At 39.6% G+C, this 21,801-nt stretch overlaps 1 protein-coding gene across 6 annotated transcripts in view; it reads left to right on the forward strand.

Moving 5' to 3' along the window:
- Positions 1 to 19,063, forward strand: part of LOC139563979 (FXYD domain-containing ion transport regulator 6-like) — a 29,782-nt gene extending 10,719 nt beyond the window's left edge. The window contains exons 1-10 of one of the 6 annotated variants that reach the window (XM_071383088.1): positions 957 to 975; positions 1,203 to 1,259; positions 1,438 to 1,464; positions 2,281 to 2,307; positions 4,049 to 4,069; positions 4,551 to 4,574; positions 5,107 to 5,181; positions 7,419 to 7,455; positions 18,562 to 18,602; positions 18,725 to 19,063. In XM_071383088.1, the coding sequence (XP_071239189.1) occupies positions 1,208 to 1,259; positions 1,438 to 1,464; positions 2,281 to 2,307; positions 4,049 to 4,069; positions 4,551 to 4,574; positions 5,107 to 5,181; positions 7,419 to 7,455; positions 18,562 to 18,602; positions 18,725 to 18,735 (315 nt within the window). In that variant the 5' untranslated portion in view covers positions 957 to 975; positions 1,203 to 1,207 and the 3' untranslated portion in view covers positions 18,736 to 19,063. Of the gene's footprint in view, positions 1 to 954; positions 976 to 1,202; positions 1,260 to 1,437; positions 1,465 to 2,280; positions 2,308 to 4,048; positions 4,070 to 4,550; positions 4,575 to 5,106; positions 5,182 to 7,418; positions 7,456 to 18,561; positions 18,603 to 18,724 lie in introns of those variants that run through there. The other 5 variants (XM_071383087.1, XM_071383090.1, XM_071383089.1 and 2 more) reach the window with 5 other exon arrangements.
- The last annotated feature ends 2,738 nt before the right edge of the window (positions 19,064 to 21,801 follow it).

Raw genomic sequence — 21,801 nt, forward strand, 5'->3', positions numbered from 1 at the left:
AAAGTGAATGTTCCTGAGTGGCCAAGTTACAGTGATGACTTAAATCTACTTGAAAATCTATGGCAAGACCTGAAAATGGTTGTCTAGCCATGATCAACAACCAATTGGACAGAGCTTGAAGAATTTGGAAAAGAATAATGGGCAATTGTTGTACAATCCAGGTGTGGAAAGCTCTTAGAAACTTACCCAGAAAGACACTCAGCCGTAATTGCTTCGAAGGTGATTCTAACATTTATTGACTTAGGGGATTGAATACTGACCTAATCAAGATGTATTAGTAATTTATTTCACTATAATATATATATTTTTTACGAATGTTAGAATTTTTCTTCCACTTTGACATTACATGGTGTTTTGTGTAGATCGTTGACAACAAATTACAATTAAATCAATTTTAACCCCACTTTGTAACTCAACAAAATGTAGAAAAAGTAAAGGGGCGTGAATATTTTCTGAAGGCAATGTATCTCTTTAACCCCCTGACCAAATATCAAGTGCAACTCAACCCGGGTCTCTCCTCCCTGCATCTCGATACTGCCAGGACAGGATACCTGTGTTCTATGGTGCAGACACTGAAATAGCCCCCTCTACCCTTACCCCGAGTCAGGAGCTAATAACATAAAGAGATCATGGGGGAACTGTTTGAGTCTAGCAGCAACAGACTCTGGCCTCCATAGGTCAGCTATAAGATCACAAGATGTTAGGGTTATTCGAATGCATCACCTCAATGTTTAATTCCTCCCCGCTGGTCAGGGGCACAAACAAGGAATGTGAAGTCAAGAATAAGTGCTAATTCTGTAGATGTACCTATTCCCTGTAGTTTCATTTCTTGAGAGAGATTGGTGTGATTTCAAGAACAGTCCTTTCTTTGATAGTGAAGTGTTAAAGTTGCAGGGTGTTGTGACTCCCCTCACAACCAGACCTGTCAGACACTGGTGGTGGGAGCTCTTCAACACTCCTCTGGTCAGGACAACTGTAAGCCTGTTATGTTTCCTCATTATGAGCATAGCAGTCTTTCCATTACGTTATGCTTGAAATATGTAATTGTCATGTATCATGACAATTGAGTCCCCCTAGGGGATTTGAACTTGGTTCTCCAATAAAGTATTTGCTTTCTGTTTTGCCATTTTTCTCCTACACTTTCAGTCGTTGTCTTTGGGAGGTCCTTCATGTTTCTGGTGGTTGTTTCCCTTTGTCTCCAGGTGACATGGATCTCTCTCTGTTGGTGGCTTTCTGCGCCTGTGTTCCTCCTGCTTTGGGTGAGCTTTTTCCTTTCACTCTTTTTTTTGTTTGAGCTTCTCTTTCAAAATACTTGACTCCAGCACATGAATGGTGACTGAGGAGCATTCACAGTGTGGTTGAGGGAACTGTAATGTTTTATTCAGAGTGCCAGTGATTTAAAGAATGAGCTGGTCTCTGGTCTGTCTGTACTAACAGGGTCAGGATTTGGCAGGGAGATGCCAGGTAAGTTTGCAGTGCATTGGATGTCTCAGTTGTGTCAAAGGAATGAGAAATGCAGTCTGTCTGCCTTGGAATGGACACAGAATGCATGGCCATCTTTGTTGGCTTATCAGTTGCCCTAGAGCAGTGTTTCCCAACTCCAGTCCTCGAATACCCCCCTTTTTTTACAGTACACATTTGTATGGTAGCCCTGGACAAACAAACCTGATTCAACTTGTCAACTAATCGTCGAATCCTCATGAGTTGAATTTGGTGTTTTTGTCCGGGGCTACAACAAAAATGTGTGCTGGTGAGGGGGGGGGACTGGAGTTGGGAAACACTGCCCGGTCCTCCCAGATTTTTCACATTTTTGTTTTAACCTTAAACTGGCACACCTGATTCAATTAGTCAAAGGCTTGATGATTAGTTGACTAATTGAACCAGGTGTGCCCATTTAGGGTTAAAACAAAAGTGTGAAATGTCTGAGGGTTGGGAAACTCTGTCCTAGAGTATGGCTGTCTGTAGAGAAACTGAAAAGGTCATTCACAGTGCAGTGGTTCCCACTAGGATGTTTTTCAGCAGTGGTGGCAGAGTTAGTGGGGGGAGGTTGTGGCGGATGGGGTCAACCTGGATTATTCCTGGGGCAGACATCAACATAATAAATAAATAAATATATATATATATATATATATTTTTCAGTGTCGGCCAATGCATGTAGGGGAGACACTGCAATGTGATAGAGGAAAGTGTATAGTGTCATATTTTAGCGAACTGTGTAGTGTCTTAGGAGTGCCAGTGATTTAAAGAATGAGCTGGTTTCTGGTCTGTCTATACTAACAGGGTCATCTATAGGCAGGGACATGCCAGGTAAGTTTGTTTTATTGGATGCCTCAGTGTTGTCATAATGGAATGAGAAACACGGTGTCTGTTTTGGAATGGGCACTGAGAATGCACAGCCATATTTGTTATTGGCTGGTCAGTTGCCCTAGAGCAAGGTTTCATCAAACTCAGTCCTGGGGTCCCCATTTTGGTTTTTGGCCTAGCACTACACAGCTGATTGAAATAACTCCTCGTCGGGGTGCCAGGACCGAGTTTGGGAAACTCTGCCATAGAGCACATGTGTTGAACTCGGCCCTCCGTGAAATGAGTGTCTGTGGGTTTTCGCTCCGCCCTAATTAGTAAAGAACTCCCCTCACCTGGTTGTCTAGGTCTTAATTGAAAGGAAAAAGCAAAGACCAGCAGACACTAGGTCCTACATAGAATGAGTTTGATACCCCTGCCCTAGAGTATAGCTCTCTGTAGAGTAACTAGCTTTGCTTTGTCTGTACTTACATAGTGCACAACTATATTGATTAAGTACTATTGTGTAAGGATTTTAAGTTATGATTAAATCCAGTTCATTTGAAATGGGCTCATCTAGACTGGTGTAAGAAAGAGCCTTTGCTTTCCTGGCCAGGATTAGCCTTTTTCTCATGTGAGGGATTTTAGTAATCGGTCATTTGAAGTGCAGCTAAGCCTCCCATATTGTAGTAGCATGTGGCGCTAGGCAGTCCTACACTGCACTTTGGGTTGTGTTGTGCTGACTTGTTCCTGAGCAGATTGCCCTACATTAGTTGTTTTTCTCCTCAGTCAACAGGGTGATTTGGGCAGGATATGAGTTCCCCTGGTAATGGAGAGGAATGACACCAAACGAAAGTGTTTGTCGGACATTAGGCTTATCTACTGCACCAAGCCCTGCTGGCTCGTGTTGTCGTTCTCTGACATCCTTTAGAAGAAAACAAAATGAAAATGTCAGCAGATACGAGATGAGCCAATCAGAGGAGCATTTCATTGTTAGAGCGCTGAGCAGTGATTATTGCACTACACCTTGGAATCTTCAAGAAGTGGTTCTATTACCTCTGTACTCAACGAAGCAGGAGTCATTTATTTGCTGTTTGGTGATCCAGATAACGTGACATCCATGTGATTTAGATTCTTAATCTAAATTGTATTGTGAGGGAAGATGTGACATTTGGTTGATTCTCAAATGGTTACTCGCACTGCACAAGCCAACATGCGTGCGCACACACACACACAGTGAAGTCTGCTTTATTACAGCACCTACCTGAGCTGACATGGGTCACTGGCCTTGGGAAATGACTGCAGAGTGGGTATGGTTATAAATGCGTCAGGACTTGCAACTGTGTGGTGTCTTGCATCATTGTAGCTTTAGCATTTCCACTACATTTCAACCGCATTTTGCAACTTCCCCTTTACTCTTCTGAGGAGAGAGCAACCTGATTGTTGCCAGATTGTATTTAAAAGCATGCACTGTGTATCGCATCACCCAGTGGTGTAATCTGTGTAAGTGCATGCACCATTCCTAAACCGTCAGTACAAGTGGACCATATTTTTAAAAAGCACAGAACACTACAACCAGTCTTACTATCATGTGTACAGTAGTCACTATTTACATTCAATGTACACCTATGGAACTGGAACACTTGACTACAGTTATGAAAGTAAACAGAGCCTAAAACCAGTTATGAAAGCTTCGTAGTTCACACCAAGCACACAGTCAGAGCTATTCTCTGTCAATCATTAATGCTTTCTCTCTTTTGTTTTCCAGCATCGACGATGGATGAAAAGGGTAAAGGTTTCTTGTTGTTTCAAATGAACATTACTGTACTGATTGTATTTCACTTTAAAGAGCATGTTGGCAAATCACATACTTTTTGGTCACTTACCATCTTTTCACACCAGTTGCACTCAAAACTCAGTTGATGTTTGAATTAGTTTAGCTCCAAACATGGTGTTTAAGTTTCTATTGAAAGGGACCACTATGAATGTGTGTGATTTAAAGGAGATTTAATTCCCAGCAGGGCCACAACATTTTGATAAGTCTCCCACCGGTTCCTTTACAATGCATGCCATCTGGCGTCATGCGCAGCTCTGTCTTCTATTTGCTTTGGCTGGCGAGGGGACAAGTGGCCGAGGGGACATGTGGTCTAATGTGCCCTTTTTAATACCATAGCTGCAATTTCAATGTAGATATAATAACATTCTACAAAATGCAGTCACACACTAAATGTATCTGGTTTTCATGTATTCCCTCTCCTTCTCCCCTCCAGACTATGACTCTGCATTTCACTACGGTGAGTGGGGGATGGATCAACATGGACTAACTCCACTGGGGGTAAACGTGACACATATCTGGGAGGTCAAGACGGGCTCGAGTTTTCCCTCCATTTTTCCAGGAGCGTCAGTTCAACTGGCAAACAGTCCCTCCCACTCTGCTGTAGTAGTCTCATTTCTTAACACATTGCTCTATCCTGTCTTCAGTAGGTCTATGCATTCAGACACATTATAGGATATATTCAGCTCTTACAGTGAATATCCTTCCATGTTTGAGGCAGTAATATCAATCAAAATATAGATACCTATAGATGTGTACCTGATGGATTTATCAATCGTGGCATATACAGTAGGAGCGTATGTTTGAATTATCTCATAGGAATGTGATTGATGGTGTCATAATTACATAGCTTTGCTATGCTGTATACACCCAAAGAGGGTACAGTGCATACGTATGTACTGAATAATATGTTTTAAGTTACACTGTGCCTTGCACATGTTCCGTAGAAGTGGTCCTAACTGTGCAGGGATAAAAATGTATTTCTGTTTCAGACTATGAATCTCTGAGGATCGGTGGACTGATCTTCGCTGTGGTACTGTTTGTCATGGGCATTGTCCTCATCGTCAGTAAGTCTGTCGGCCCAACTATGGTTATACTTAAAATACCATTTGAAGTATTACACTTATATTGAAATAAAATGTGATTAGTCCCATAAGTTTATTTCTACTGTACCAATATCATTCCATAATTGTTGTATTTCTGCGCTGATCCATTGGACAGCCCTTTACCAGTCCAGTCCTTATGAACAAGCTTGGGATCAGTTACTTGCTGGGGGCTGGGACGCAGGCCAACATGCCTTGCACAACGCCCAGACACCCAACACCTCTCTACCCTGTAGACATCTGCACATCTAGGGCACTGACTAAAACTGACCTGGACACTATGCAGCCTTTTCCCCTCATCTCATGTTCTTGCACTCATCCACCCCAGGCATAGCTGCAGCCCCCCACCCACCCTAACTCTTAGTCCAAGCATCCATTACAGGGGGCAGAGGGAGTGCCCCCTCTCCTGCTACTACACATGTGCAAAGAGAAGGATTTGGATCTTTAGTGTTCTGTACAAATCAATCATTCAAGCGCTTAGTTTGGGTATTTTTTACTGGATAGGGTCTTGTAAAATATGTAATATCCCAATATTCCAACTTCGAAACAGATCAGTTGCTGAAGTATCTTCATTCTAGTGTTAGTTTACCAGGCAGCATCTTCATTCTAGTGTTAGTTTACCAGGCAGCATCTTCATTCTAGTGCTAGTTTACCAGGCAGCATCTTCATTCTAGTGCTAGTTTACCAGGCAGTATCTTCATTCTAGTGCTAGTTTACCAGGCAGCATCTTCATTCTAGTGCTAGTTTACCAGGCAGCATCTTCATTCCAGTGCTAGTTTACCAGGCAGCATCTTCATTCTAGTGCTAGTTTACCAGGCAGCATCTTCATTCTAGTGCTAGTTTACCAGGCAGAATATTCATTCTAGTGCTCGTTTACCAGGCAGCATCTTCATTCTAGTGTTAGTTTACCAGGTAGCATCTTCATTCTAGTGCTAGTTTACCAGGCAGCATCTTCATTCTAGTGCTAGTTTACCAGGCAGCATCTTCATTCTAGTGCTAGGTTACCAGGCAGCATCTTCATTCTAGTGCTAGGTTACCAGGCAGCATCTTCATTCTAGTGCTAGGTTACCAGGCAGCATCTTCATTCTAGTGCTAGGTTACCAGGCAGCATCTTCATTCTAGTGCTAGTTTACCAGGCAGCATCTTCATTCTAGTGCTAGTTTACCAGGTAGCATCTTCATTCTAGTGCTAGTTTACCAGGCAGCATCTTCATTCTAGTGCTAGTTTACCAGGCAGCATCTTCCTTCTAGTGCTAGTTTACCAGGCAGTATCTTCATTCTAGTGTTAGTTTACCAGGTAGCATCTTCATTCTAGTGCTAGTTTACCAAGCAGCATCTTCATTCTAGTGCTACTTTACCAGGCAGCATCTTCATTCTAGTGCTAGTTTACCAGGCAGCATCTTCATTCTAGTGCTAGGTTACCAGGCAGAATATTCATTCTAGTGCTAGTTTACCAGGCAGCATCTTCATTCTAGTGCTAGTTTACCAGGCAGCATCTTCATTCTAGTGCTAGTTTACCAGGCAGCATCTTCATTCTAGTGCTAGTTTACCAGGCAGCATCTTCATTCTAGTGCTAGTTTACCAGGCAGCATCTTCATTCTAGTGCTAGTTTAACAGGCATCATCTTCATTCTAGTGCTAGTTTAACAGGCAGCATCTTCATTCTAGTGCTAGTTTAACAGGCAGCATCTTCATTCTAGTGCTCGTTTAACAGGCAGCATCTTCATTCTAGTGCTAGTTTACCAGGCAGCATCTTCATTCTAGTGCTAGTTTACCAGGCAGCATCTTCATTCTAGTGCTAGTTTACCAGGCAGCATCTTCATTCTAGTGCTAGTTTACCAGGCAGCATCTTCATTCTAGTGCTAGTTTACCAGGCAGCATCTTCATTCTAGTGCTAGTTTACCAGGCAGCATCTTCATTCGAGTGCTAGTTTACCAGGCAGCATCTTCATTCGAGTGCTAGTTTACCAGGCAGCATCTTCATTCTAGTGTTAGGTTACCAGGCAGCATCTTCATTCTAGTGCTAGGTTACCAGGCAGCATCTTCATTTTAGTGCTAGTTTACCAGGCAGCATCTTCATTCTAGTGCTAGTTTACCAGGCATGTGTCTTTGACACCTAGGATGGAGAGAGGCCTGTCAACTCTGGCTATATCATCTTTCCATCATAGTAGCTCTTCTTCACACCAATTTCTCTCTGTCTGCAGGCCAGAAATGCCCATGCAAATCAAGTCCGAAGTCACGGTAAGTTGGACAAAGAAGATAGTGTTGATTAAACATGGCATAGAAAGAACTTTGTGCGGTCCAAACACTTAAGACACACCCTCGTCCACTTACCCTCGCCTTATGCCTGTTATGTACGCCTCTAGGAAGAGGGAACGCAACACCCTGCTACAACTCAACTCCCCGTGGAGTGAAAGAGGTATGGGATTGTAGGTGTGAGTAAGGATGACAAAGGCAGAGAATTTACCGTTTACTGGGAATTTATTCCTTCACACCGTAAATTTGGGGAAAAGGGGCTGATGTAAAAGGTTCAATCGTCAATTGAATCTGGTATCAGGATAAAATGTGATTCAGAGTCACCGAATATACTTTAAGTATTTTTATTTAACATAAGCGATAAATGGTAAATGCAATTTTTGTATATACGGGTTCACTGTATCACCACGCAGGGTAAAGCAGAGAACTGACTGAAATAGTACAGATATCTTCTTTTATACTGTGACAGATGTAGTTCCAACTTTAGAGTTGGCCTGTCACAGTAGAGGCTTAGCGTGTTTAAACTTGCTAGCCTATCGGTGGTGCCCAGGCTGGTCCCAGCCTCACAGCACACAGGATCCAGATATCCGGAAGTGTTTGTTGTGAAGTTTGAGCTGATTTGTCGGTGGCTACACTGCTCAGTTTCATCATTCAGCATTTTTCCATCTTGTCTCAACTTTCTGGTTTGCACAGTCGACCACCTAGATTAACAACAGCTTTTCTGCAGTCACGCTATGTTTTGTGATTAACATGTCCTATTTCTATAAGGCATATATTTTTGTTAAAAAGAGAACAAAACCATCCTTCACACTGAACGGAACCAAAGCAAAGAAAGTAAATGTCAAAGCCCCCTCTCCTACCTTACCTGCCTACCCACTACTTACCTATCTTAGCACCACCTGGTGCACTAACCAAAATACAGGGGGTGGTCTGCCCAGGTCTTACCTAGTGTGCATAGACAGTAAATACTACGTGTTGTGTATGCCCGCAGGCCTCTTGCCTACGCACTCCCTAGGTGCCTTCCCCTTCTCCCCTGGGAACAAATGAAACAGAATAATACAAACTACTTCACAAAAAAAAAACACAGGACATAACCATCAGCTCTCTCTGAGCAACAATTAATACAGGAAATACCAATCAGCTCTCTCAGCAACAACCACAGAACATAACCATCAGCTCTTAACAACGAACACAGGACACACTAATCGTCTCTCTTCTGAGCAACAGAACACTGGCTGTATCCCCTGACGAGAGGGCGGGGTCAGATCTCCAATCATCGATGTGGCCGACCAATCAGCTGCTTGGGGGGAATTTCAGGAAGCCATTTCCTGAAACACACACATACAAACAAAACCACAACACAGAAACTGGGGAACTTAACAATGCCCTTGGGAAGTCTCCGTCGCCATCTTGGAGGGTGGTCCAAATGATTAGCCAAGCAAAGGAAGTTTACAACATAAGCCCCTCAGTCCTCGCTTTTATTCGGCTTTGCGAGTGTACAATTATGTTCACTCCGGGGCCTGAAACTCCAAATAATAAAATTTGCGACGATTGTACATCCGCTAAGAAAAGTCAGTGAAAACTTAAAAACAACATCAATGGAGAAGTCAACATACAAGTGTAAGTAAAAACTAATGCAAATAAGTTAGAAATTGTGCTACTAATGCACATGACGGCACAAACACATCTCGTAAAAAGTAAGTTTTTGTTTGGTTATCTTTTGGCAATTGTAGAAATAAAACATTTTCCTTCTTCAGAAGTTCCAGTTAGGCAGGCTAACGTTAGTTAGCTAATTAATTTGCTAGCTATCTTACAGTACGTGTATATTAATAATGATATATTTAATATAAGTAGACATGCACTCATGATTGACTGTAGCGCATATAAAGCTACCGGTGGCTGAAAACACAATCATCACAGGATGAACGAGTGATGCATTTCCGGCCAAAGATGGTCCATTCCTTCCTCCCTCGCCCCTTTTTTTTCTTTTTTTTTAATCCTTTTTTTTTGTGTGTTTTTTATAGTAAATTTACATTTTGTGTATATGAAATTTGGCCAAAAGAATAATGAAATTAATTACATAAAAATGTTTCAGCTTATTTTTATCATATCCAAGCAGTACATCTCTCCACAATAGTGTAAAATCTTCATAAATGTGTTCAATTATAAATCTACTGATGTCTTGTCACAGTTTTCTTACATGTAAACAATGCCAAAAAAGATGCAACACTGTTTCTGGGTGGTCATTACAAAAGGAGCAATTTGAATTTATGTTTTCCTTAAACTCCTTAATATAGTGGTTGGCAGGGTAATATTTATGAATAATTTTAAAGGAAACCTCCTTAATTTTGTTAACCAGTAGGTATGTGTATGGCAACATCCAAACTTTTTTCCAACAGATATTATCAATAAATCCATTCCAATAAGGCATGACATAAGGTATAGATACAACATCCTGCTGAAACAAGGTTCGTATCGCTCTGTTGTTGAATGGGCCAAAAGAGAAACAAATCTTTCCTACTGATGAGTCAACAGGGTCAATAGGCTCTGAGGGTCAGGTCTTGACACGTTCCTGAATAACAGAGCAACACCTGAGGGAATGGCGTCTAAAACAATTGCAAAATCTTTAGGTGATACAGGGACCTTGTAAAGAGATAAGAATTCCTTATAACTGAGTAAAAGACCCTCTGCATTTACCAGTTGGCTCACCAATAAGATATTATTTTGGAACCAATATTCTAAAAACAAAGAAGTATTTTTATACAATATATCCCGATTATTCCATATATAATATCTGTGTGGAGAAAAATTGTGTTTATAAATTAAGGACCATGACAAGAAAACCTGCCGATGAAAAGCTGAAAGTTTCACTGGAATTTTGTCAATATTATAATTGCACAACAACATGAAGTTAAGGCCACCAAAAGTAGAGAAGACATGATGAGGAATAAAATTCCAGATAGAAGTGGGTCTTCTTAGGAATTGTTTTATCCAAATGATCTTAAAAGTATTATTTAAAGTAGTAAAGTCCAGAAAATTCAGTCCACCATTCTCAGTGTTCATTACAACAGTTTTCCTAATGTAATGGATACGGTTTCTCCAAAGAAAGTTGAAAAGCATCTGGTCTATCTCCTTGCTTATTTTACTGTCAAGATATAAAGATAGAGCGCCATATGTTAGTCTAGAGATACCTTTGGCCTTGGTTATTAGGACTACCTTTTAAAGATAAGTCCCTCTGTAGCCATTGATTTAGTTTCTTCTGGGTATTTTTAATAAGAGGGTTAAAATTTAGTAAGCCTCTAGACTTCTGATCCTTTGTAATGGTTATGCCTAAATATGTAAGTTCTTCTTTAACTGAAATACCATAATATAAAGGTGTCACACAATCTTTGACAGCTATGAGTTCACATTTATTGATGTTAAGGTATAGACCAGACACTTTGGAAAAGGATTGTATCACATTGATCGATATGGGAATTTGGTTAGCGTCTTTCAGAAAAAGTGTAGTATCATCAGCCAGCTGGCTTATAATAATTTCTTTACCAGCTATGGAAATACCTTGTACAGAACTATTTTTTTAAAGAATTTGTAAGAAGTTGGGTGATTAATAAAAACAGATACGGGGAGATAGGACAACCTTGCCTAATTCCTCTCTTTAACTCAAATCTAGTTGAGGTGCCATATTTCAATTTGATAGAGCTGTTACCATTTGCATAGAGAGTCTTAATAGCCTTACAGAAAAAAATCCCCAAAGCCAAGTCTCTCAAGGGAGTGGAAGAGAAACTGATGCTCTACTGTGTCAAATGCCTTATAAAAATCTAAAAATAATATGAAGCTATCCTCAGTTATTAGGTCTGAGTAGTCAAGTATGTCTAATACTAGTCTGACATTGTTAGAAATATGTCTGTTCCTCATGAAGCCAGACTGTGTTTCATCAATGATTGCATGCAGAACTTCTTTAATTATTTTTGCAAGTAGTAAGGCTAATATCTTATAGTCATTATTAAGAAGACAAATTGGACGCCAGTTATCGATGAGCAGCACTTCTTTTTTAGGCTTAGGTATCAGTGTTATTAACCCCTGACTCATTGTAGGAGGGAGAACATTGTTTTTAATACTCTCTAAAAAGACTTCAAATAGGAAGGGAGCTATTTGTTCAGGAAATAATTTGTAAAATTCTGATGTAATTCCATCAACACCTGGTGATTTATTGTTCTTTAGATGTTTGATAGACTCTATAATCTCTTCAACTTTGATGGGTTCATCACACTGTTTATATTCTATATCACTGATAGAGTGAACATTATTCAGTGAGTTAAAAAACATATCTGTGGATTCCTGACAGTACGTAGAACTATACAATTTTCTGTAAATATTGCTACAGTATTTAGAGATTATTTTTTGGTCATCTGTAATAACACCATCAATGTTTAATTTATGGATAGTGTTATTTTTAGAGTGAAATTTCTCAAGTCTAAAGAAATAGGATGAATTCTGTTCTCCCTCCTCAATCCATTTTTTCCTAGATCTAATAAAGGCTCCTTCTGCTTTTAACCTTTCACGAGCCTCTACCCCGGGTCCGGGATCACCCCCCACACCCCCCACACACTGATTAGCATAGCTAGCATAGCTTCACAAGTAGATAGTAGCATCTAAATATCATTAAATCACAAGTCCAAGACACCAGATGAAAGATACAGATCTTGTGAATAAAGCCACCATTTCAGATTTTTAAAATGTTTTACAGGGAAGACAAAATATGTAAATCTATTAGCTAAACACGTTAGCAAAATACACAATTTCTTTGTCCACCATTTTTTCTCTCCACCAGTAGCTATCACCAATTCGGCTAAACTAAGATATTGATAGCCAATAACCTATAAAAAACCTCATCAGATGACAGTCTGATAACATATTTGTGGTATAGGATAGGTTTTGTTAGAAAAAAGTGCATATTTCAGGTAGAAATCACAGTTTACAATTGCACCGACCATCACAACACGACTAGAATTACTATAGAGAGCAACGTGTATGACCAATTTACTCTTAATAAAACATTTCATAAGAATAGACAAAGCATAGCAATGGAAAGACCCAGATCTTGTGATTCCAGACAATATTTCAGATTTTCTAAGCGTTTTACAGCGAAAACACAATAAATCGATAAGTTAGCATACCACATGTGAAAACGTTACCAGAGCATCGATTCCAGCCAAAGAGCGCTATAACGTAATCACCGCCAAAATATATTAATTTTTTCACTAACCTTCTCAGAATTCTTCCGATGACACTCCTGTAACATCATTTTACAACATACATATACAGTTTGTTCGAAAATGTGCATATTTAGCCATACAAAACCGTGGTTACACAATGAAAATACTAGGAAATCAAGCCTCAAAATGTCTGACGTCATCTTTCAGAGTGATCTAGTTTAATTGAAAGCTAATCATATACTTGACTAAAAAATACAGGGTTGACAGGAATCGAAAGACAAATTAGTTCTTAATGCAACCGCTGACTTACATTTTTAAAATTATCCTTACTTTTCAATACAGGGTTCGCCAAGTGACGCGATAACAAACAAAATGGCGAAATATGCGTTTAAAATATTTCGACAGAACAACGATTTATCATATTAAATATTGCTTACTTTGAGCTGTTCTTCCATCAGATTCTTGGGCAATGTATCCTTTCTATGTTGTAATCTTCTTTTGGTCGATAGATGTCCTCTGTCCTTCGAAATGTCCACTAACAACGACCGAGACCCCGAAACGTTCCCAAAGCTAGAAAGTGATGACGTACAGACACCCAGAGGAAGACGTAGGCAGTGTCGGTTTCTTCATAGCATTCACTGTCACCTTAAAAACAGACTCCAGATCAGGGGTAAAAATTTCTGAAATCTGACCCCTGTCATGAAAAGTGCTGTAGATATAGTTCTGTACCACTCAGAGACAAAATTCCAACGGCTATAGAAACTAGAAAGTGTTTTCTATCCAATAATAACAATAATATGCATATTGTACGATCAAGAATTTAGCACGAGGCAGTTTAATTTGGAGACCAAAATATGCTAATGCGGAACAGCACCCCCTATAGTTCCAAGAAGTTAATCTATATATATTATCCAGTTGATTTAACCTGTACCACCCCCCCGTTCCGCTAGCGGAACTCCTCCCACATTCCACTGAAAAGGCAGAGCGCGAAATTCAAAAAATATTTTTTTAGAAATATTTAACTTTCACACAAGTCCAATACAGCTAATGAAAGATACAGATCTTGTGAATCCAGCCAACATGTCCGATTTTTTAAATGTTTTACAGGGAAAACACAATATATATTTATGTTAGCTCACCAACAAATAGAAAAAAGCACAGACATTTTTCACAGCACAGGTAGCAAAATCAAAATCAACCAAACTAACCTAGAACAAACCAAAGAAACCAAGAAACAACTTAATCAGATGACAGTCTTATAACATGTTATACAATAAATCTATGTTTTGTTCGAAAAATGTGCATATTTCAGGTATAAATCATAGTTTACATTGCGGCTACAATCAGAAATTGCACCGAAAGCAGCCAGAATAATTACAGACACCAACGTGACATACCGAAATACTCATCATAAAACATTTCAGAACAATATATGGTGGATAGCTAATGAAAGAGAAAGATCTTGTGAATAGAGACAATATTTCCGATTTTTGAAGTGTTTTACAGCGAAAACACCACATATATTTATGTTAGTTCACCACCAAATACAAAAGACAGACAGACATTTTTCACAGCAACGGTAGCATGCAAGTAGCATGCACAAAGCTAACCTAACTAACCTAGAACCAACCTAAATAACCTAGAAAAAACTCCCTCAGATGACAGTCCTATAACATGTTACACAATAAATCTATGTTTTGTTCGAAAAATGTGCATATTTTAGCTATAAATCAGTTTTACATTACTGCTACCATCATAGCTACCATCATAGCTACAGTCAGAAATCGCATGGGAGTAGCCAGAGTAAATACAGACACCAACGTCAACTACCTAATTACTCATCATAAAACATTTCAGAAAAATATATGGTGGATAGCTAATGATGACAAATATCTTGCGAATACAGCCAATATTTCCGATTTTTGAAGTGTTTTACAGCGAAAACACAATATATCGTTATATTAGCTTACTACAATAGCTAACACACAGCAGCATTCTAGTCAAACGCTAGCGATAGCACAGTTCGACAGATATATGAAATAGTATCCCAAATTGGGTCCTTATCTTTGTTGATCTTCCATCAGAATGTTCTCCAAGGGGTCCTTTGTTCAGAACCGTCTTTATTTGGAACCAGAACGAACGATTTCCCTCTTGAATTAGCAAGCACACTGGCCGTGCTGTGCTAACCTCTCCGTCTTGACAAAATTCTTGCGTCGCATCACGTCTAAAGTCCAGAATACATTTCAATAATATAATTAAAGTATATTGAAAAAACATACTTTAGGATGATATTGTGACATGTATCAAATAAAATCGAAGCCAGAGATCATATTCACCTATAACGACGGTTTTCCAGGAGGCTACTCCAGATCCAACTTCGCGCCTTCCAAAAAAAATAAAGTGCGCACTTCTCACTCCAAGAGGTTGTATACAACCCCTGAACGAGATAATCAACTCATTTCTGCTCTCACTTCCGCATGACACCCAGGGGAAGGCGTATGACGTGTTTCTACAGTCATAAGTGACATGCCCTTTTATAGACAAGGTCTTAAAGAGAGACTTCGCATTTGGAAATCTCACTTCCGGATAGGAAAATGTCTGTAAAAATAGTTCTGTTTCACTTAGAGAAATAATTCAAACGCTTTTAGAAACTAGAGACTGTTTTCTATCCAATAGTAATAATAATATGCATATTGTACGAGCAAGAATTGAGTACGAGGCCGTTTAAATATCATACGATTTTCCCCAAAAGTGAAAATAGCACCCCCTGGTCCTCATTTAATCTATATATTATCTATTTTATTTAATCTATATATATTATCCAGTTTATTTTGTAACTCAATTAGTTCCATCTTCTCCTCCCCCGAGAGGCCGGCTGGGGACCTCTGAGAAAGGGAAGTTATCTTAATGATCACCTTTTCCTCCTCAGCTCTTCTGGTCTTAGCAAGATTACTACCATATTTTCTAAGGTATTTGGACACCTCAAATTTAAAGAGCTCCCAGTTCTTGGAATAAGTTTTTTCTTCACAAGCCCTTTCCCAAAAGTGTGAGAGCAGATCTTTAACCTCAAATTTAACTATATCATTATTTAATAATGAGCTATTTAGCTTCCAGTAGGATGCTCTACCAAGGTTAGTATCAATGTAAATGGCCCTATGGTCTGTGAGGGGAGTAGTACAGATATTTGTAGTAACACACTCACTATCAATACATTTGGATATAAGCCAAAAATCTATTCTGGATTGTCTGGAACCTGTTTTGTTACTCCAAGTGAATGATCTGTCGGCCGGAAACCTCTCTCTCCATATATCAATAAGATCAAACTTTTCCATAAAAAGTATTGAACCCAAATTCTGATTGGTTGGTCTACCTGGGGGCCATCTATCAATTATCTATTGTAATGTTAAAGTCCCCTCCAATCAATAATAACGAATTGGGAAATTTAGATAACCAATGAAGTATATGTTTCTCTATAGATTCAAGCAATTCATCATTCTCATGTTTGGTGTTGTACCTGTAGAAGTTTACAGTAATGAGCGTAATGTCATTGTAACTGATCACAAGACAAATAAAGTGACCCAAGTGGTCACATTCCGAGTGTAGAATATTACCACTAAAGGTATTTTTCATTGTAGTGACCCCAGCAGAGCGTTCAGATCCATGGGAAAGCCAAATATCGTTGCCCCACTGTGACCTCCAAAAGTTGGCATCAGTCGAAATTCTTGAAGAAAGCAAAAATCTGTTCAAAATTGTTTAGCAAATAAAAATAAGGCCTTGCGCTTCACATTGTTTCGTAACCCCCTAGCATTAAGAGAAACTAAAGACAAAGACAAAACAACAAAGATTATATAAAAGTATAAACTGTAGTAGGATGAGTCAAAAACATAGGAGCAGTGAACGTAAACAATAAGGAACCGAGATCTGCACCATTTAAGTCAATTTAAAGTGAAAATATCTTATTCCATAAACTTTGAACTAGATGTTATCCGGCTTTGAAATTCAACTCAACTGAAAATTATGTTCAAGACCAAACCAAGGGTTCTTGTAGTAAGAGAGACAAAAAACCCTCTTTAGTGTAATCAGGTACTATTCTGAGAAATAAAATATAAAATAATAATTTAAATAAAAGGGTACCTACTATTTTAAGTGCATATGAAAACTGATCATAAAATACTTGAATAAAAATGTTTATATATATACACGTTCCTAAGATCTTTTTTTGGAAATAAGTATTAATAACTAAATGGGACAGTAACCGTGTGAAGTCAGAGCAGACCTGTATGCCCTTTAATACAGTATCTTAATTACTGTATACATAAAAAATAAATACAGCTTTCAATCTTCTTCGTAAGTTTGTAAACAAAATAGGCCTTCTGGTCATACAAGAACAAACTAATAAATTGAGGTACCTGAGTATTCCTGAAAAATAGTCACCTGATGCTTGTTAGGTAAACAACATAAGGAAAATGAGTACCATGGCTGAAACCATCAACCTGTTCCTTCTGGTGAGATTTTAGGGAGGAATATGGATTTCTGAACCGTTGATGAAGCCTCGTCCTCCGACGAAGTAAGCAGCCTTTCCCTAATTTCGTGCTATCTTGATCCTTGGCCACAACTTGTTCCTTCTTTCTATGTCCTCCGGGCTGAGATGCTCGGCGAAACGCATACCATGGCTCTGAAGGAAGGCGTTCTTCCTAGCAGCTTTCCAGACAGCATCCCGGTAGAATCTGGCAGTGAAGAGGATGATGATACCCCTTGGTCTTGAATCGTTTTGCTGTTGCTTCTTGCCGAGGCGATGCACAACGTCGATGGTATCACCAACTTTGTTCTTCTCTGCAGGCATAACTTCTTGGCAGATGCGGATGGCCTCTCCTCGCACATCTTCATTCTCCACCTCTGGCAAGCCGTAGAGTCTCAGGTTCCATCTTCTTGTGTATTGTTCCAGATCAGTGAGACGTCTATGGTAGACATTGTTATTCTTTTCCACACTTTTTTCAACTTTTGCCACTCTCGTTTTCACATCCTTGATTTCACCACATGCAAACTCCAGTCTTTTTCATGCCTTCGATAACCATGGTGTTCGCGCCAACCATTTTCTCAATGGCGTGAGACCTGGAGTTGATGAGTAAAGAGAGAGTAGCCACGATGTCAGAGTTCATGTTGGGTTTTTTGGAGGGTGGAGGTTTGCACGGAGTAACCGGTAAAGAGGGGAATTCGTCATCTTCAACAGCATTCGAAAGCATGACATTATCCATAGGACAATGGTAGTTATGGCAGTTGTCTATACGCACGTTTCTCTCTTGTTGATTAGCAATAGAACGGCTAACTTCTTCCTTTCTTTTTTTGTCACGACTTTGCTTGGACATGCCGAAATAAATTATCCAATTATTATTCCAGTAACAGGAAAGGTGTTATATCTTGAACAAATAAAAATAGTAATGACTGTAAACTTGTTTTTTTTTCACAATCTTTCTGAAGTTTGGTACGGAGCTCGGTAAAAAAGCGTCTGTTCAAGCCGCCATCTTGGCACCTTCTCCTCCCTCGCCCCTTGCCCTGCAAGTGTATACTCGTCAGACGTCATGATACCTCATCAGAAGTGGCCACTTAATTTGAGGGCTGATGTGTTTGGACCCCAACCCTTGACTGAGTTCATTGTAAGGCCTGTAATCTCTAGACCCGCAAGAGGAGCTTTTTAGAATATTCTTAACAGTTAGACAGAAGCTTCAGTACTCAGTTCGAGTTTTAATACATTTTCCCCCTATGTTTTAGGGTTTAGATGGCTTGGTTAGGTATTGTATACTTTTTAATCACTGTCCAAGTAGTGATTTTGCTCTAGTGGTTTACCTGTTTGTTTTTTTCAATTTTCCTCTCTTAGGCCTGCTGGGGTACCTGAGGCAGAGGCAGGGGCTGTGACAGGTAAAATCATCTATATCTTTGTCTTCAATGGCATATTGGTCTTTATCAAACGTCTGATTTTGTATGTATCATTTTATTTATGAAACCAATACATCTCATCATGTTTACCATTCTGCTCTCAGGTCCCCAGTGATGTAACGTCTCGCCACCAGGCTGCAGCATTGGACAGTGGAGGACTAACTATGGCTATCTCCCAGAGAGCACAAGGCTCCTTTTTTAAATCTGCTGATATGTTCTCTTGACATGTTTTTTATTTTCTCTTTTTTCTATATGAATGAATCTACAGCGACAGTATTCTGAGGGCGTAATTGGTTGATGCAGTAGGGTCGGCTATAAAACCTTCTGTCATATGTGATAGACACACATGAACAAGCGATTTTGTAAGTTAGAAGTTGACTATTTATGACTATTTTAAATTGTAATATTTCCACACTGTTAAATAAAGTGATGTAGATGGGTAATTGTTTGTGTTCCGACTTTTCCCACAATCAGTCACTGGCATAGATGGTCTCCCTGTCAGTCACTGCTACTGGCACAGTCTTTCCCCAGTAGCGCAGTTCTAATGGATATTCAGCACACCCGTTTTGCTGATGTTGCACCTTTCTGCAGGCAATAGTAGATGAATTCATTCAACCTCCTGACAAGTGCAGCAACATCAAACATGCTGCAGCCTATTGTCTATAACCATTGTTGCATGCTAATCTGATAGGCCACTTTTGTTAAACAAAAAACTATAATTTTAGCATGAAAATAACTCCGTTATGGTTATTGGTATATTCTTGGCCAAAGAGGATCTAGCTGCAGGATGGATGAGGGAGAGGACCTGTCAAAGACAGCTTTTCAATAGTGACAGATGTATTTCCTCCATCTAGGAAAGTGGCCACAATCGAAAGAAGAGGGGGGTTGACTGCATAAATTAAACCTTTTTATCATCCCATTAGGAAAATACTTGAAATCATAATTCCCATTTGAAGTGATAAGAATTCTCCTAAATTCACTTGGTCACTCAAATATAGGCTAACTAAGGCATTCCTTGTGAAATAATGTAGCTCATTAAACTAGAGTAAAATTATTGCATAAAAGATTACATGTATTTTCTGCCTATAACACCACCAAGGACTTGCAGATGTTTTCTTTACTATACATTTACTCTGTGTATTTTTATATAGATGAGAAGACGGGAATTCCTTTGTGCACAGCCTCTCCCTTGTTGCTCTGTTGCTAGGAATATCTTCTCCCCTCTTGCCGCATTACAGGAGAGACCTGTTAGCGCATTCCTCCTCTCGCAGTTTCCCAGCCTCCTCGGGCATAATGATAGTAGGCTACTCGAGTGCAGTAGAAAACCATCCGCATTGGCAGGCACATTTTTTTTCAACTTCACACGGTCTTTGGGGGATACCTCAGTAGACTGAGGCTGCAGTATTGAACAGCCTATAACCGAATGCAGTGCCTGTGCATCACCACCAGAGGACCCCCCTCATGCCTTCTAAGTGTTGGTGCAATTTACTTTATTGAGCCGCAGTTTTCTTTATTTTCTTCCAATCCTACTCCACACACCTCAAAAGTGCGCGTCTTCCCATTTTCTGTCCGCTGACCTGAAAACCTGCATCGGGGCGCAAGAGAGACTCAGCAGACAAAGACCCAGTATATCCACACTGCAGTCATGGCAACTGAAGGAGGTTTGTCTTCTACTGAATGTAGCCTATGCTAGAGCATTTTTAAATTTAAAAAGACCAAAACAATTGAAACTTCATAGTGAGTTTCATAATGTTTTTGTTGTTCTTCAGTTCAGTGTTTTAGGTACAGGTTCTTTGCTCAGGCTGTTCTTGCACATTAATTATTTCGGCTAAGCTTGCTCCTAGACTCATCCCATCAATTTCTAATTCATGGAATTGATGAACAATTGGTGCATTGCTGCTAGAGCGCCATTACAGGCTAGGCTACTTTTCCCATGTTTTGATCCATTTCCATTTAATATATGAACATATTGCTTATTATTTTTCTAATTACGTAATACTCACCGTCTTTTTTGTAAATTAATAGTTTTCTTATCATTTGTGAATGGTTGTGTTGGCTTGCCCATCAGGGTGCAAGAGGGGAGGGGTAGTGCGCTGGGGAGAAGTTGAAAGCGCCAACTTAGCCATTACATAAAGTGGGGGTTCAGCAACATAAATCCGCATTGTCGACGCTCTGTTTAATAAGTGCTGCCAAGATGATCTTATAGCCTACTGCTCGTTAAAGTCAAGAGATAGCATATTTACTTGAACTATGGCTGGGAGCTCTCATCTGAAGATATTGGAGAACAGTTCAGCACCAGCGGTGTGGACAGCAATTTAGTGTATAAAATAAAATATTGTACTAACAATTATTAGGATTGTTCTATTTTTGAACACATCCGATATGGATAATCGATACATGCAACTTGATTGATTGTCTTGTAAATCGCGTTGCACTGAACGCCTCTCGTGCGCTTCTAACCCACTTGCTGTGGGCGGTCTTTTTCTGCTGAGCAAAGACTGCATTGATCAGCGCTCCGCAGTCAAGCAGCACTGAGACATATGTGGTCGTCTTAAGAAAACGCCTAGTAAACTGGAAGATTTACGCATAAAATATTCCTGTTGGTGTAGCGCTTTGATTTTATTTCCAGTTGGTCTATTCGTGTGATCACATTAAGCAAAAATAACGCACTAACTCAAATTGCAATTGCTTTCAACGCTATCATTAGTATGCCAACTTAGAATCAGTGATTAATACGAGAGCAAAATCTGTCCACATTAGGCTACTCATATTTCGACGTTTTCCCAAAACCGGTCTAGTTCTGCTGTCCATGGTGCTGAACCGACTCCCATCCCAAAAGGGCGTCCCCATGAGCTTGGACTCGGGTTTTTGGCTGTTCACTTCTCCAGCACTGCACGATTCTGCCGTCTTTTATAACTTACATTACATAATGTTAGAACCTTGTTATTAGGCCTAATGTGGATGATTCTGATTAATAATTTGTGTTTTCTGTACAGAATCGATGTTTCATGATCAAAGTGACTTTGAATATGGTGAGTGAATTCATTCGAATGGATTCATTTGTTATTTGAGTCGGCCCAATACATGGCATGTGAGTTGTACCATGTTACTACTACTAATGGTCATGATTATAGATTTTTTTTGTGGTTTCAGATTATGAGACACTTCGAACTACAGGGGT

The sequence above is a fragment of the Salvelinus alpinus genome, chromosome 35 (genome assembly GCF_045679555.1).
Source record: "Salvelinus alpinus chromosome 35, SLU_Salpinus.1, whole genome shotgun sequence".
NCBI classification, from domain to species: domain Eukaryota; kingdom Metazoa; phylum Chordata; class Actinopteri; order Salmoniformes; family Salmonidae; genus Salvelinus; species Salvelinus alpinus.